Source organism: Gavialis gangeticus, unplaced genomic scaffold, assembly GCF_001723915.1.
Source record: "Gavialis gangeticus isolate Ggan-Ray unplaced genomic scaffold, GavGan_comp1, whole genome shotgun sequence".
Lineage (NCBI taxonomy): Eukaryota > Metazoa > Chordata > Crocodylia > Gavialidae > Gavialis > Gavialis gangeticus.
Window position 1 is genome coordinate 52636494 of NW_017728994.1, and position 15860 is coordinate 52652353.

At 40.6% G+C, this 15860-nt stretch overlaps 1 protein-coding gene across 1 annotated transcript; it reads right to left on the bottom strand.

Annotated features, from left to right (window-relative positions):
* Window positions 1–1701: 1701 nt before the first annotated feature.
* Window positions 1702–15757, bottom strand: SMNDC1 (survival motor neuron domain containing 1). The gene is made up of 5 exons (XM_019502787.1): window positions 15610–15757; window positions 8221–8363; window positions 5998–6159; window positions 4856–5009; window positions 1702–3447 (listed from the first exon to the last, which is right to left on the bottom strand). The coding sequence occupies exons 1-5, from the start codon at window positions 15727–15729 to the stop codon at window positions 3310–3312; spliced, it is 717 nt and encodes a 238-aa protein (XP_019358332.1). The 5' UTR covers window positions 15730–15757; the 3' UTR covers window positions 1702–3309.
* Between the last annotated feature and the right edge of the window lie 103 nt (window positions 15758–15860).

Below are 15860 nucleotides of genomic sequence, written 5' to 3' on the forward strand. Positions count from 1 at the left end.
ATTTGTACTGTTACAATCTTCCCAGGAGTTTACAACACGTGTGTGAGAACTTTCTATTTCAGACTACTAGACTATGGGTTTCCTAGAGCAATTTGCTTTGAGAGAGAGGAAACATACACTGTACTATATGTGTCTGCATAGTGCTGTTGTACTATTCTGGAGATGCAGTTCTGAAATTTAACAAATGGTGTATCCTTTGACAGAAGAAATATTTTTCTAAGGTGTTTCTAGCTTAGTGTGTTTATTTTTGTGATCTTTGCTCTGTGTGTATCAGTTTCTTTTCTAAGCTTTTCTGAGCATCTATTTTTTTGTGTAGTAACTTAACAGGTGCTATAGCCACTTGCTACGTTGAGAAACTGAACGAGACAATTTGAAGTCAGTCTTTGAAACACTCAAATGCTGATCACGCCTCTGTCTGTAACATGCGGATGGTGCTGACAAATGTTCCATTTTTTCCCATCATTTAAATGACTTCTTTTTGTTGTGGATATCTGTATTAACTTGTTCAAAATATACAAATAAATTTTATGAAATTTTACTTAAGTAGGGTGCTTTTTTTACTTCTCTGAACTTACCAAGCTTCTTTTAAAGACATCTGAGATTTTGAAGGCATGTCCAAATACGTTCTGCTGATCATTACTAGCACCTACATCCTGGTCTACTCTTTTTATTTCAGTGACCATCATCCTCATCCATTATATAAGGCAGGAACACCCTGTATCAATATAGCATTGTTTCCAAGTTCATTAAGACAATCTAACCTGAAACAGTGATCACTAAGTGGATATGCAAAAAAAAAAAGAAAAGTGGTGTATTATCTAACTATAGTACAGCTAATTGCATTTGTAACTGTTTAACACAGTCATGTCCATTTTTAGGTCATTGAGTTGCATGACTGCTGATCTTTTCTAAACGAGTGTAATTCCCATGTGACAAGCTAGTTTAGTTGAAGCTGATCCATCTCTTCCAGCAGTGCAGAAGTAGCCTGCCCACTTCTGTTCTCAGAGCTTTTTCTGCCTGATATTCACTTCAGGCTTGTACTTGCATGTAAAGTGTGACACAATATTCTCTGTACCAAAACACGCAAAGGCAATTCTGTTTAGCTAAGGGTGGGTACCAAACTGTAGTGTACAGTTTTAGTCCCTTCTCTAAAAGAAACTTTGTGTTTTGCAGTTTGGAGTGGAGTTAAGGGCGAACTTGCACAGAAGGCACTTTCTAACTCAACTCCCATGTTTGCTGTGACTTGATTTTAGTTTTGTGATGTCCTGCACAGACGCATCATTCCTATTTGCCAGGAACTACCAGATCATGTATAACTGCATGTAGACAGGTGCCTCTCTTTCTAGACACACCTGTACTAGCAGGAATGACTGTCCCCTCCTGTGACCAACCAGGTAAGAAGTAGTGAGGTCTTCTACTTTGACCTCATTACACTTTTATTGTAGACTGGAGTCTTTTGGTACAAACAGAAGTCCCTTCCCCAGTCTACCCAGCAGCAGAGACCTAGGAGTTGGGATTCATTGCATGACTAAGGAGGTGTTGCCTAACGGAAGTGCAGAATTCAGGATCTCTTGAATCCCCTCCCCTTCCTCCATGTGCAGTTAGTTCCCCCTTCTGTCTATTAGTTCAGCATCCGCGCTTGTCATTACACTCATCTTGGACAGCGCCTGAGACTTGTACACTTTCAAGGTGCCAAACATATCCAGGAGATTTTAAACACTTTATTTAATAAAAGTTAAACATACAAAACTGAAATTAACACACTTTGTAGTCATAAAAATCACCTTCTTCTGTTAACAGGAAGAACCTTTTTCTATGCATGGATTCTAAACTATCAGTTGCAGAGTCTAGCTTGAGTTGTGACTCGGGTAGATGATGGACATTTCCACCAATCAGTGCATCAACAATTGCTGACGTGACCTGATCTAGTTAACAAATTACAAAATGAGCTACATTAACATAATATACAGGGGAAACATGGTCAGGATTAATGAACAAGAAATACCCTTGAATTATTCAGCAGGTATTATTCAGTACTCTTGCTCATCAACTCAGCCCTAGATTTTACAAAAATAATATCTACATTGTATACAGGGCTATCTATTAACTTTTGTTTTAAACACATTACGGATTCAGAGATGGCACCACTACCGTAAGTGAGCAACAAGTAACAAAGGAAAGCAATCACATACAGAAAGTACAAAAAGGCAAGAGCTTTTACACATTGTTTCCTGAATAAAATTGAAAGGGCTCAATGACACCATAATATGGCTGAAATTACAATGAACATTGGGGCAAAAAATTCAGATTAACCTTTACTCATTTACAACTAACTAAATAGGATCCAGGCATTCTTATCCGATGTGCTTCAGTTCTGTTTAAATGGATGGAAACCCACACAAGCTACTCAATGAGATGCTGGGGATTTGCTGTACATTATCAAATTTCATAATCACACTGGAGAACCCAGCAGTTCTCACGGTCTACTTTCAGAGTGTATAACCTAAATTCTCCCAACACTTTAAATCCACAATTTTAAAGTGCCTTTCTACTCTGTAACTTGACTCTCTAAAAATGCCATCTTATGGTTTCTTGGTCATCTCTCCAACTCGCAGTTTAAATTTGCTGCTTCTACAGGTAGGGATGTTTCCCTCCAGTTTGATTCACAGTCCGGGAAATTCAGCCTGGAACCAAGAAGTCAGGTCACATTGTTTCTAGCTCATGAATAGTTACTAGTAATAAAAAATTTCCATGCGCCCAACTCTACCCTCATTTACAGATCGACTGTCTTCAATGGGATTGCAAGGGAGTAACTTAGAACTTCATTAACAATTCCATTTATATACAAGCTTAGGTGGAATCCAGCTAATGCTCTCAAAGCAGTATAGGGCTCTCCAATGCTAAGCTTGTCACTGAAGCAAGCAGGTTGAACTGACTTTGAGACAAGAGAGAGAGCTGTTAAGGTGCCATTTTTTTTATACAGTCACTTTTCTGATGATTACCCTCACTCAAAGTATGAATGGAAGGTTCTGGAGATCCCTGTTTCAGCTAACTGCTGTTTTGAAAACAGGGGCCAGCAGCAGTTCAAGAAAACATTTGTCTGCAGAACTAACGACTATAAAAAGTTTGGTAATGATTAAAGGAGTCAACTCAATAGCTGTAGATTTAAGGCTCATATCAGCTGAAGCCAAATGGTGACAAAAGTGGACTATTCACTATGTGCCAACAAATAATTTACTTTTAGAAAAATATAATGATAAAAAGAGAAGTGTAAAGCCCTGCAGAGATGAAGTTTAACCTTTTTTCCTATTACTGAGGCATTAAATGCCTGACATTATATTTAGAGGTATCTTGATACTGTGTCATGGGTTTGTCTGCAATTCCACATGTTCCAACTCCAACTTTGCCAGTTACACTCTCAGGAGAAGCAAAAATACTCCTCTTGACCTGAGAAGGAAAACAGAAACACCATTCCTAGTTAGTAGCAGTTAGTTGTCAGCTTGTCAATTCTCTAATTCTGCAAACAATCCACAACTTTCAACTTTGCAAACAGGTAAGCTGAAGGGCTGCTGACTGACTTCCAAGAGGAACCAGTGGCAGACCAGACATCACAATGGAGGCCTTCCTGGAACCTGGTCCTGTGCTCTGGCCAGGCCTCTCGGGGAGCACTCGCCACTTTTATTCATAGCCAATGTTCATTTATGTCCCTCAAAAAAGCACTTGCAGGAAACACGCTAAAGGAGAACTGATGCTTTAGCACTGCTCGTCTCCTCGCTTCTTCCTCTGCGAGATGCCTACTAACCCAGATACCTTCATGACTGTCCCAAGGTCATCTCTGCCACGTCTCACATGTTAGCCAGAAGCTAACCTCCAGCAGATATGAATCCTCCCAAGCTACACAACCAGCACCAGTGGACCCTGATGCTTCATCCCAGGTAAGTGCAGATTCATTTTTCACTCTAGGTAACTTCCTTACTACACCAAGCCTATCAGAACCCTTTATTAAGAGGATGTATTAGATTTCCCATCCTCCCTTTATTTGCAATTTAAAATGACATCCATCTAGCAACAGCTTTCAGTACCCACACACTTGTAAAGCAGCTCACACTGGACATGTGATCTATGAGCAGCTTAGTTCCACACATCAGTGCATCTGCTTTCCTGCACAGGAAAGCATTTTTAAAGCGTTTAAAGCATTTTTCCCCCTGGATAACACTGACATAATGCATTTCTATAAGTTTCAGTCCACAGCAGCTGTACATTGATTAGTACTATTGAACAGCTAATAGGGAACTACAAGGAGGGAACTCTCTGAATGAAGGCATGCAAGTAGTAATGCAAACCAAAATATATACTGAGGAACAGCATGGCCCCCTCCGCTTGCTACTACTTACACAAGGTCTTTCCTTATATCCTGGGCTAGTAAGAGAGCAGCATGAAGATGCTGATGGGAAGTATCCCAATGGAAAGTCTCAATTACACGCCTGATAGCAGTAAGGACTTACAACAATTTACTTGTACATGGTATAATGTGAAAGAGTTTGGCTATTTCTACAAACACAAATTTGTCAGTGAAGAACTCTTGAAATGAGTTCTTCCTGCACAAATGAAAGCAATGGGGGTTTGTGAACCCCTGTAAGGAAAGGTCCACCACCTGACTTGCATACTGACACATAATTACTCAGCCAGACAGCTGCTGTTGACCCATTTTACTTAACAGTTTGCAGCTGGATGGTCTCATCTCAGATACTGAAATTAAACATTGTGTCTTAAGACACGGACACAATAGTGTGTAGTGGCTAGAGCAACACAAATGTTTCAAGCTACTGCACATACACTGGCAGGATTTACAAACCTGGCCTTTTTTATTCTTAGAGTAGGCTCTGTTGTTGAACTGCTGCCATTTGACTTTCTGGTCCTCCCGTTCCTGTTCAAGTTCTTTGATTCTCTGTGCTTTTTTCAAAGCTTTCTTCTTCTTATATTCTCGTTGCTGGGCAATCATTTCTTTTCTACAAAGAAAGGAAAACTGTTAGGCATGTACCTCAGTTCGCCACTCACAACATGCTTTGGCAACAATACAAAGTACAGAGCATAAAATTACAAACACTGTGGGGACACAAAGGTTTAAACAGAACTCTCCTTAAATAAATGATAAAAGCACAAGCCTTGGCTATGCGGTCAGGCTTGGACTCTATGGAGAGCATTTAGTTGCTTCTCCAAGTACCCTATCAGCTGAGTTTCACTGTGGCGTTCCATAGAACGCTAAAACAATTGGAAGTGGATGAACTTTTCTATGAAAATCTCGACTGCTGCAGGAACCCCTTTTGGCATGGGAAGGCTTTTTTTCCAGGAAGTGTGATTAACTGAGAACACAGTAACATGGCTCCAGAAAAGCCACACTGCCAGTAGCCAAGGATAGCAGTAGCATTGGTTTCCCAGTGCTCAAGACCTCTATACCAACTGGCACCATTCTTCTGGAAGTCAGGGGGAGCATAGGAGAGGAGGATCTGCAGCAGGTCACAGGGACCAGACAGACTCCATGCTGTTTCTGCGTGGTGAGATAACTACAGCCCCAGTATTCCCACAAGGACCACACTAGCATTTCAGCTCTTGGTTTGTTAAGACAGTCAATATCCACCACAACAGAATGTAGGAACAAAGCAAGAGCCACTCCGAACGCCTGGGTCCCCAAACACACAAGTTCCAAAGATGAGCTGTTATATTCTGGTTTTTCACCAGGAAGCTCTAGTAAGTGAAACCATTTCCTCATTCCTCCAAATGTAAGTACATCTGTGAAGCACTCACACTTTCACCCAAAAGCTCTAAAAAGAAATCTTGATAGACTGGAAGTGTCTACTATTTCTTGAATCACCTACACAGGGAGACAGGCAAGGCAAGTCTATCTTCTCCCAAAACCCAGATGTAAGCATCATCAGGGCCCTCATCCGGAGTCTCCTCTTCCTTGTTCAAACATACTATCAAGGTTAAGTCACTTACTTGGACATGGGTTTGTTGCCACTGTCCTCTTTTGCTTTTCTTCCTTCTTCCACAGGTTTGAGGTTGAACAGAGGGGTGACTTCAGCGTTGCCATATCCAGCAAATGTGACTGCAGCTGTACCATTCTCCTCATCTATCTCTTCAATCTCAGCTTCATAACACCTGTAAAGATATCATGGCTGTAAGCATGTGAGTAAAGGTTTAATACTCAGCCCTACAATACCTATAGTGTCAGTCAGTGAATAACATTAAGCTAAAGATTTGCAACCAACGTATTTCATTTCTGAAACAATATGCTAACCAGGCCAAAGAGTTGTTATTCTTTAAAGACAAAGGTACATTAGTCTAAGGGCTGCAATGCATTATATTTAGTCCTGCACAGCACTGATCAGGACCAGTGGCAGCTTCAAGGTCCTGTAGCTTCCAAACCTACCAGTAAATGTCTTGTGCAACTGTACAGTTAGGAATCTTTTTGTTTCTGGTTCGGATAGGTCATGAGATAGATCTGTGTCAGACCTTTTAAAATGTCAGTTTAAGCCTGGTTGGGAATTTGTATTAAAAAAAGGGGGTGGGGAAGCTTTTTTGGTGGTAATTGCTGATCTACTGAAACAAAGAGGTTTACAGGAGATTGCTAGCTTTGACAAATCTCTCCACCTCTCCATTTCCGGAAGAAAAGGTTCTGACATTGTCAAATATCCTGTTTCAACATTTTCATAATGAAAAGTCCTCTGAATCAGAGTAATTTCGTTTTGAAGTGTTGGCTAGTTTATACTAACATAGGGCAAAAGTGGAAATCCAAACATTTAAAAAAATATCAAAACAAAACATTTCAAGTCAACCTGAACTGATTCATTTTTGACTTGGTTAATCATCTTATGTTAAAAAAAGATCATCCCAATTCAGAACAGAAAAAAAACGTAGAAATCTCCAATCCTCACAGACTAGGAGAAACTCTTTATAGACATTATTCCAGCTAACATCTGCTATTTCATTTCTGCTAGAATTTTAGTGACCACCACCTTGAAGAACACTCAAGGTAAACTAGGCACTGATGCTTTAGTACATGGAAACAAATGGGAGCCGAACTTCTACATGGTTGGCAACATAACTCTCTGGCTAGAGATTCAAGAGACACTGGCAACTGAAATTCAGAAAGGCAAGAGGGCAAAGTGATTCAAGTCCAGTAACCAAGACCTATCCAAACCAGAAACATGTGGGCAGACCAGTCCAAATATTTTCAATTTCCAAAAGTTTTTCCAAGATCTGGTCCTGAACTAATGATCAGAGTGAGAATACTGACCCTCACTGGCAACCTAAAAACTTTAAAAATGAAACACTTGTAAGCTTGGCCATCAATGCATAGCAACAAAAAACGTCTCTGGCACTTATAAGAGGATTGCTACATAAAATATCAATAATTTTGCATCTGTTCCTATCCTTAGTTGCCACTACATCATGTTAGCAGATCCACTGTGCAAGGATATTGTTCTGTATTACAGAGATAATGGGTGCTGACCCTATCCAAATGGCCCAGTTGGCAAAAATTCTAAGAAATATTTCTGTGTTACAAAACTGTATTACTCAGAGTATACTTTTATTTCAAGGAGTATAAACTCAGATTGAAGTGAAACAACCCCAAGACACCGTCACAAAGTGAGTAACGTCTGAATGAACTATTTTGGCACAGCACACTTTAAGGTGCTTTACCAATCAGGTATCCAACCATAAAGTTATCTTAGAGAGCAATATCAGTCTCAAAGGGTTTCAGTTTCTTTATAGCCAAAAGCTGGCATTCCAGATTAGATGTACCAATTGAAATCTCTCATTAAGTCATCTTTCATAGCTGTAATAAAATGCCAATATATTAACATAATGGCAAGGCATTAATTACCTGGTATGTTTGAAAGGCAACACATGACTAGATTAGTTGAGGAAGATATGCTATTGATTTGTCAAAGTGAAATGTTTATTCTGAGGGGGAGTGACCAAAAGGGTGATTCCAGGATTTCCTTAAGTTTTGTGCATTTACTACTGACCTACAATAAAAAAAAAAAAAAAAAGAGAGTCAACAGCTACTTAACCCTACGTTTCTTCTCTAATTCCTCTTTGCTATTTTACTTTAGACTGATTTTAAATGAGGCAGTTCAAGCTGAATGAAAGTCTCTTACCATTGTACTGTTTTATTTCATGTAACACTTAGAGAAGTTTGTTTTCTACACTTACTGTCCATCTTCACTCCATATTGCCATACATTTATCCCCAACCTTCCAGGAGTGACTGGGCAGGGCAGAAGCAGAACTGTCAGAACTTGCAAGTGTTTCTGAAGGTTGTGTTGAAAGCAGATCTTTGGTAAGTTCAATAACTTCCTGGAAAAGGAAAATGCAGACAATAACCTTTCAAGCATCATTAACTGCACTTATTTCTTCTTCAAATTCAGGAATTTGTTTTTTGTAACAGTGTTAAGAGTGTTTCTGAGGTGAAGGACTTCTAGTTCTCTACCACTTCGTGGTCTTATGCATCACAGATGTACAGAAAAGTGATGTATGGCACATACTGCATTGTAAAGAGGCTACTGGCCACTTCTCTATCCTCAGCCGATTCAGTGAGAATGCCCCACTCTTTCTTCTTCACAAGAACTCTATCTAGATAAACTGCTTTTGTACAGGCACAGAGACAAAGCCAGCTATTTATGTGGGAACAATCCTTGATGTGACTCCTTGCACGTGTGCTGCGTGCGATGCTCTGTTACTGACTAAGGAGTAGAAGGCAGGGTCGTGTTTGTTGCTCTGAGGGGAAGGCAAGGGCTAAACGACCTTTTCAGAAGGCAACTGTGTAGGTAACCATGTTTTTCATTTCCATCTACATTTCAGTTTATTTTGCATGAAAGTGATTTAAAATTATTTATTGACAAAGATATTACACTTCTGTGTTTCAGATTATCAAATAACAAGTACAAACATATTAATTAGTGCCTTTGAATTAATGTCACTTTTTTTTTCAGTTCCTCCAGGAAAAAAAAAAGAGTTAGCTGAACTCAAGCATCCTGAGAAGAAAAAGGAAGTCTTTACTCTTGAGATCTAATTCTAAAAAGAATACCTTTTAGGAAAAGCATCCTGGGTGCAGATGCATGACACACTATACTACTATGTAGTAAGTCACTCAAATCCAGGACAAAGGTACCCGTTGAAATAGGTACAGTAGCTTTAACACGTGGGAAAGTTGCTATATAGAAAGTGTCGTGTGTCCACTCAACTCAATTTCATCCTCAATGCAAACTTGTTCTCCAGCCACTTTGGTAGTGGCTATTGAGGGCATGACAGACCTGACTACTTGTCTTCTCCCCACTATGGAGTGAATTTCTATGGATTAAAATCTGGAGTAAGTTACTCTGCAGTAACAGTGTAGTCTGTCTGTACCCTGGAGCACATACATGATTACCATTCATAGCAAGATGGACTCCACCTTTTCCTGGAACAGAACCTCAATATTTTAGACAAAGGCCTCCCCATCAACCTGACAGAATGACCTGAACATGGCAAGTGAATAAGAATATGGTCTCTTTCTACTAGACTGTGAATAAATAGTGCTACAAAGGTACTGAAAAATCCAAGCTACAACATTAGTCCGCGGCAATCCCCCAACCATTTCATCCATGTGATGTGACCTGACTGGACTATTTCTAAGGGTAAGTACACACACAGGCCAGTCTCAGTGGCCGCATCTATGTGAGACAGTTAATGTGCAGAAGACCAATTCTACTGCATGTTAGTGTGGTGGCCAAAACCCAGGCTAATGTGAAGTAGATTTAGTTTAAAGCACATTAACATCACTAAAAAAACCCATTCATCTGCACTAATGTGCAGTAGCGCCAATAATGGTGCATTCATGACAGGCATTAGTGCCTGCCATTGCAGATACTAAACTTAATGCACCATAATTATAGTAAATTAATGAATGGTGTAGACATGCCCAGTATTTCCTACTCTACCAACAGATATCCATGATTAGGTAACCACTTTTTTTGTTGATTCAAGAGCCAGAGTAGATGCACAGGTTTCCAGTATCATGCACTACTCTTAACAGACTATCTGTCCCAGGGGTAAGCCTTTATCATAAGAAAGTTGCCAAGCTTCTGGTGTTTTAAGATGAAACCATGTCTCTCTAACATCCATTTTTCACCTTACTAGAATAGGCAATTTCTGGTTCTTCTACGGAAATCAAACAAATGCCAGTTAAGTCAGTGCCGTGCTCTTATTCTCCCATGTTAAGATTCTTGTGGTGCCATAACAGTGTCGTACCATAACTTATGATAAGACAAGTGATTCAACAGCTGACAGAAGAAAACACATATGGGAACTTTCCTATAGGAAGAAAGGCAACTGAAGTTTGTAAACAAGAAAAAAAAGTCTTCAGTTCTTGAATTATGTCACTGATTTTCACCATCTGATGCTAGTCTCAAAATTAACCACTAGCATTTAAATTAACGGGGAAAATATTATGGAAGACCTAACTTCTCCCCTTACCCTAGGTGCTTTCACAACAGTGATTTATGTTGCTGTTCCTGCACAAAACACTGCCCAAGGACAAGGCCAGGAGCAGAGTGAATCAGATGCTCTAACCTGATTTGCTCTGCAGGAAAAGTGGTATGTACTCATGTACCAAAGGCACAAGCTGTGTTGGTTGTTTGAGACTATGGGATGATTTAAAAAAAAGGAATTGTACTAGTAATGAAGAACACTCCTGTTCCAAATGCATTTTCAGTTCAGCCCACAGCAAAAAGTAAGCGCAGACATTCACCATTACTGGCTCCAGCCCTTTCCTTATCCCAAATTCCAAGAGGGGGTGGTTTGGAAAGTTGTGCACCCTAAGAAAATAAGGAATTGCCTTTGGCAACTCTCCAGAGAGACTGGATAGGCTCCTCCACTTCTGCCTTCTTAACAAAGGGAAGCAGCAGACCAGCCAGTGGGACAGGAAGGCTCAAGGACCCAGCAGAATTTCTCCATCAACTCATCAGGAATAACAGAGAACAGCTGTAGTCCATTGGAACTATCACTGAAATCAGCTGCACTGCACTGCACTGTTAAGGCAGAAGCCTATAAAAAAAAGTGCAAGCTCAAGGAAGGAGGTTGCTGGGGAACAGCTCCCAGACACCAAACCTATATAATGACTAGATGCAAACAAAACTACATGTCAAAACAGAACATTCACAAACAGGAGGATAACTGGATTCCTTGTTTGCTAATATCTGAACCCATGACACTTCACTAGCAAGGAGACTTTTGGGTGATTATGGTATGTGTGGGAAACAGTATTAGATTTAGAAGAACATATAGCAATAAAGTGGTAGAGACTAGGAAGAGGCCACGGTCTGCCTAACATTACTCCAGTCTCTTTTTGCATAATACTGTATATGAACCAGCTCCAATTTTGATATCCAGAGTATTTAAATTTGAGGGAGGACTATAGAGTACATGGCACTAATTACTCTTTGTCTCCAGGTCTGAGCTCTAAAGCAGCACCTTTGACATAAATGGGTGACAGTAATCTGCAAATCCAAGCAGCACTACAGCTTGCCACATATGTGCTCCACTGGACCTGATGATACAACCACACACTGATTACCTGAAGGTAGGTGTTTCAACTATGCAGTATACCACTGTAATGAGACAGCTGACGTATTCCTGCCTCTTTCATAAATAGCTTATTATAGAATTCAAATGAATAGCTACATGGACTAGTCAGTCAACAATTCCTTGACTTTACTGCAGGAGTTTAAAAGGACAGGCTATAAATTGCAAATTTGTGGTAAAACCTTGATTTCATACCTGCTAAGTGTAATCATAGATGGAGACCCCAATTATGCATTGTCTTGCAGCAGTCACAAAGCAGTTAATTTATAGGATTGCTAACTTAAACTTTTAAAAGGCTACTGAGAGAAAAAAAAAAAGAGGACCAAACATGACAAACGGCACTGAGGAAGAAGAAGATATAAAACACAGCTATAAATTCTATGAAAAGAATTAAGGGTTAGAGAAATAAGATTTGTAAAAAATATTAAAAAGAACAGTGGGAGCTAGAAGGGAAACTTGACCCCATAAAACTTCTCAAAGTAGTGAACTAAAAAACAAGATGGGTCAATTGACACTTACAAGCAGGCAGAGGCTTTGAAAGCCAGTTTGTTTGGTTTTTTTTTAATGGAAAACAGTGTGGTGCCTTGATACTAAAAGCAGTGAAAAAGCAACAGTGGTTTATGTATTCACCTGTCAGACCAGTAGTCAGAAAAGCAAGAGTATGTACAGAGAGTAGACATTGCATCTCCATATGAAGAGGAAGATGTTGGCAATCAACTCCACTTCTTCCAAGTCAGGCTGAATCCTTGGCTGTATAGACACCTTAACAGAAGTTTTTCAGTGAAGCAAAATATTTTCATGTAAATAAATGGGCTCCCTCTACATCTTGGTCAAACGTATTTCAGCCTGGCAGTTCATTACCCAGCTGAGCATGCTGCATGTGATGCTGCATCATAAAGGACTCTTTCAATCATGTAGTAGCAATCTTTTGAACAGACACAGAAACCATTTAATTGGGACATTTGACACTTAAAACACAAAGCCAGGACTTCTTTTCCATTTTTCCAGTTATAAGGTAGTTCATGTATATTAACTTGACAAGGCATCATCCTTAGTTACAAGGTGGAACATATGAATAGCAAACCTTTTAGAGACAGGAGTGTAAGTATCTTCCCAATTTTGTGCAGAAAACTTTTTCTTAAAAGGAAAAAAAGTCTTCAAGTTGTCCTTTCAAATCCACAATCTCTACATATCAAAGCCAAGGTACCAGAAATATCATCTTATGTAGGTTTTACAGTGTATTTTTAAAATACACAGATACTTTTCACTGTGTACAAGGAAATGTCTTCAGATTATTCTGAAAGTTGTCCAGTAGGTTCCTTACAAATTAAGGAAGATCTCCAAAAACTAGACTGGGAAGGTGCTTAAAAGCTTTATCTTTGATTTTTTTTTTTTATTATTATTTTTTTGAGTTTTAATTTTTTTGCTACTGTTCTTCAAGAAGCAGGATTGGTTACTGAATTTTGAGCTGGGTAATTTTATCTACTTCAAATAAGAACTTGGCAACTATAGTCCCTTATCTTAATAAAGTAGCATTCAGTACCTGCACTGTAACTTTTAAGACGACAGTAGAGGCAGGCACAGTTATGTCAGTTTTATTGTCTAACCGTTTAAAAGCAACACGGTCCTATTATAATCACGGTTGAGGTGTTCCTGATATTGTTCAAAGTGCGTGTTATGAGGACTCGGGGAAGCTTAACTGTTCATTAAACTCAACAAGTTATGAGCTTAAAAGTCTAAAGATCTTCTGTGTAGCAACACGGCTTTCCTAATACACCCTATGAAACTCTTATGGAAAAAAAAAATCAATGCAAAGTTTGTGCGCGCCAAAATTTCAAAGCAATGCTCAAAGTATTTGGGCTCCTCTTTGATAAGGATTCAGTGAAAGAGTGCATAATGAATGCATTGCATCAGCAGCAAATTACATTCCTTTTAAATGTATGGAATTTTATGCTGTCTAGTTTGTCAACACTTCTAGGTTACCAGAGGATTATGTCAGTACCACAAGATCAGAGATTAAGGTTGAGCGTTTCTTTATAATTTTGCCAAAGTTAAGAAAAAATGTAATAGAATACAGGTGCAAAAGTAAGGAAGACACTATCAAGGTATCTTTCCTAGTTTGTTCTCCTACTTTATAAGCCAGAAAGATTATTCCCCTTCCTAACTTTCTCTCTCTCTATTTTTCCATCCTACTTGTACAGTGATGTGGTTGCAATTTCTTTCTACCAAACTGAGCCCTTCTAGTCTTCTATTTAATCAGATAAGATAGAAATATATAAGAACTGCTATTTACTGGGTCAGACTGTAACTCCATCTTGCCCAGTGTCCTGTGTCCTATCATGACAGAGAAGAGATACCAAAAGGCAGAGTGAGCTGGATCTGACCAGGGTTTTCCCCACTGTTCTTCTCTTACTTGCAGACTCCAGCACTACAGATCCAGGACAGTGGTTTTCTACCTCTTTTCACTTGCAGATCCCTAGAACGTTGAGTGGAGGTGCAGTTCCCTTTGGAAATTTTGAATGGAGGTCCATACCCCTTCAAAATGTAAGTGTGACTAATCAACAGACTTCTGAACCATCGCAGACCCCTTAGACCAGGGGTTCCCAAACTGTGGTACACACACCCCTCGGGGTACGCAAGACATCCCAGGGGAGGCAAGCGGCAGAAATTGTGTAATGGTGTATTTTTCATTATAATAACAATAATGGGCACTGGGTAAAATATAATGGTTAAAATATAAAGCATATGCTGGTAGGGGTAAGCGTGCAGCTGGTAAGTTTGGCAGGGGGTTACACCATAAGAAACAGTTTGGGATCCTCTGCCTTAGAGTTCGTCTGTGGGCCAAAACCCCTGGTCTAGGAAGCTGTAAAGCTGAGGCTGTATCCCTCACTCCCCCACTGAACAGCTATGGATGCCCCTTCCCTCCAGGAATGCGCTCAATCCCTTTGTAGACCCGGATACATTCTTTATACTAGCTAAATGGTACAGCAAAGGCACACCCACCTTGGAGAACACTGCTAGCGTCTACTGTTCTGCACAGCAAGCTATCACCAACCTTTGCAGAGGAAATCAAACAGAAAGTCTCCTTTGACTTCCACCAGCAGCTCTTCTAGTTCTCCCAGGCTCCAGGAGCCCAGCTGAGCTCCCCACCTGCTCCTCTAGTGCTTGAACACCACCTTCCCAGTCGAGGTGGGCCAGCATTGCCACAATGGGGCAATTATCATGATTACATAATTATTACCGTATCTATCATCATATTGTAATCGTGATACGACAATAATCACTACACGATGATATGATAATCACGATAAGATGATAATCGCGATGGTGATATGACGATCCATCGTGATAGGATGATAGGGCGATCTTTGCAATCACCACGATGTTACAATATGACGAATTATAACACTCGTGATTATCATATCATAATTATAGTCATACCATCATATCGTGATAGGATAAGGTGATCATCATGCTGCTACGAATCATGACGATCAGGATTACCACATCACGATTATCGTCGTATCATCACGTCATATCACAATTAGCGTGCTGGTAGGATAGGGCAATCATCGTGATGTTACGATACGATGAATCATAACCATCGTGGCTACTGTATTGTAATTATCATCATGATTATCGTGATAGTATGATATGGCAATCACCACGATGTTACAACATGAGTATTCATAACAATTAGGGCTCTCATATCGCTATTATCATCGTGTCGTCACATCACGACTATCACAGCAGTGCAACAACGCCAACCCTCATCCGACATACAGCTAATACCAGTCAAAATGCACAATGATTTTGGAGGCCACTCGTTGCTGCAACCAAGGCTGACCCCCAGTCCTTCTCCCTCGCTGCCTTTCGGGCTCGCTGGCAGCCCCCAAAACCAAGCGACGCTTTGCCTTTGCCCCGGTTCCCGCACATAACACGGCGGGAAGAGACGACGCGTGGGCCTGCCCCCCCGGCCCACCTGCAAGTCCTTTTTCAGCTTGAGCAGGTCCTCGTTGTCGGCGTTGCCCGAGAGCGCCGCCTCCACTTGCTGCAGCTGCGCCTTGTAGCTGGCCAGCTGCTTGGCCAGGTCCTCCGACATCTGCAAGCGGAGAGAAGGCAGTGGGTCAGAAGCGAGCCGGGGTCTAGGCCGCGCCCGCCAGGCCGCGGCGCGGGGGGAACCGAGGCCGTTGGCGGTTAGGCCCGACGGGGCGGCCTAGGCCGCGGGGGGGT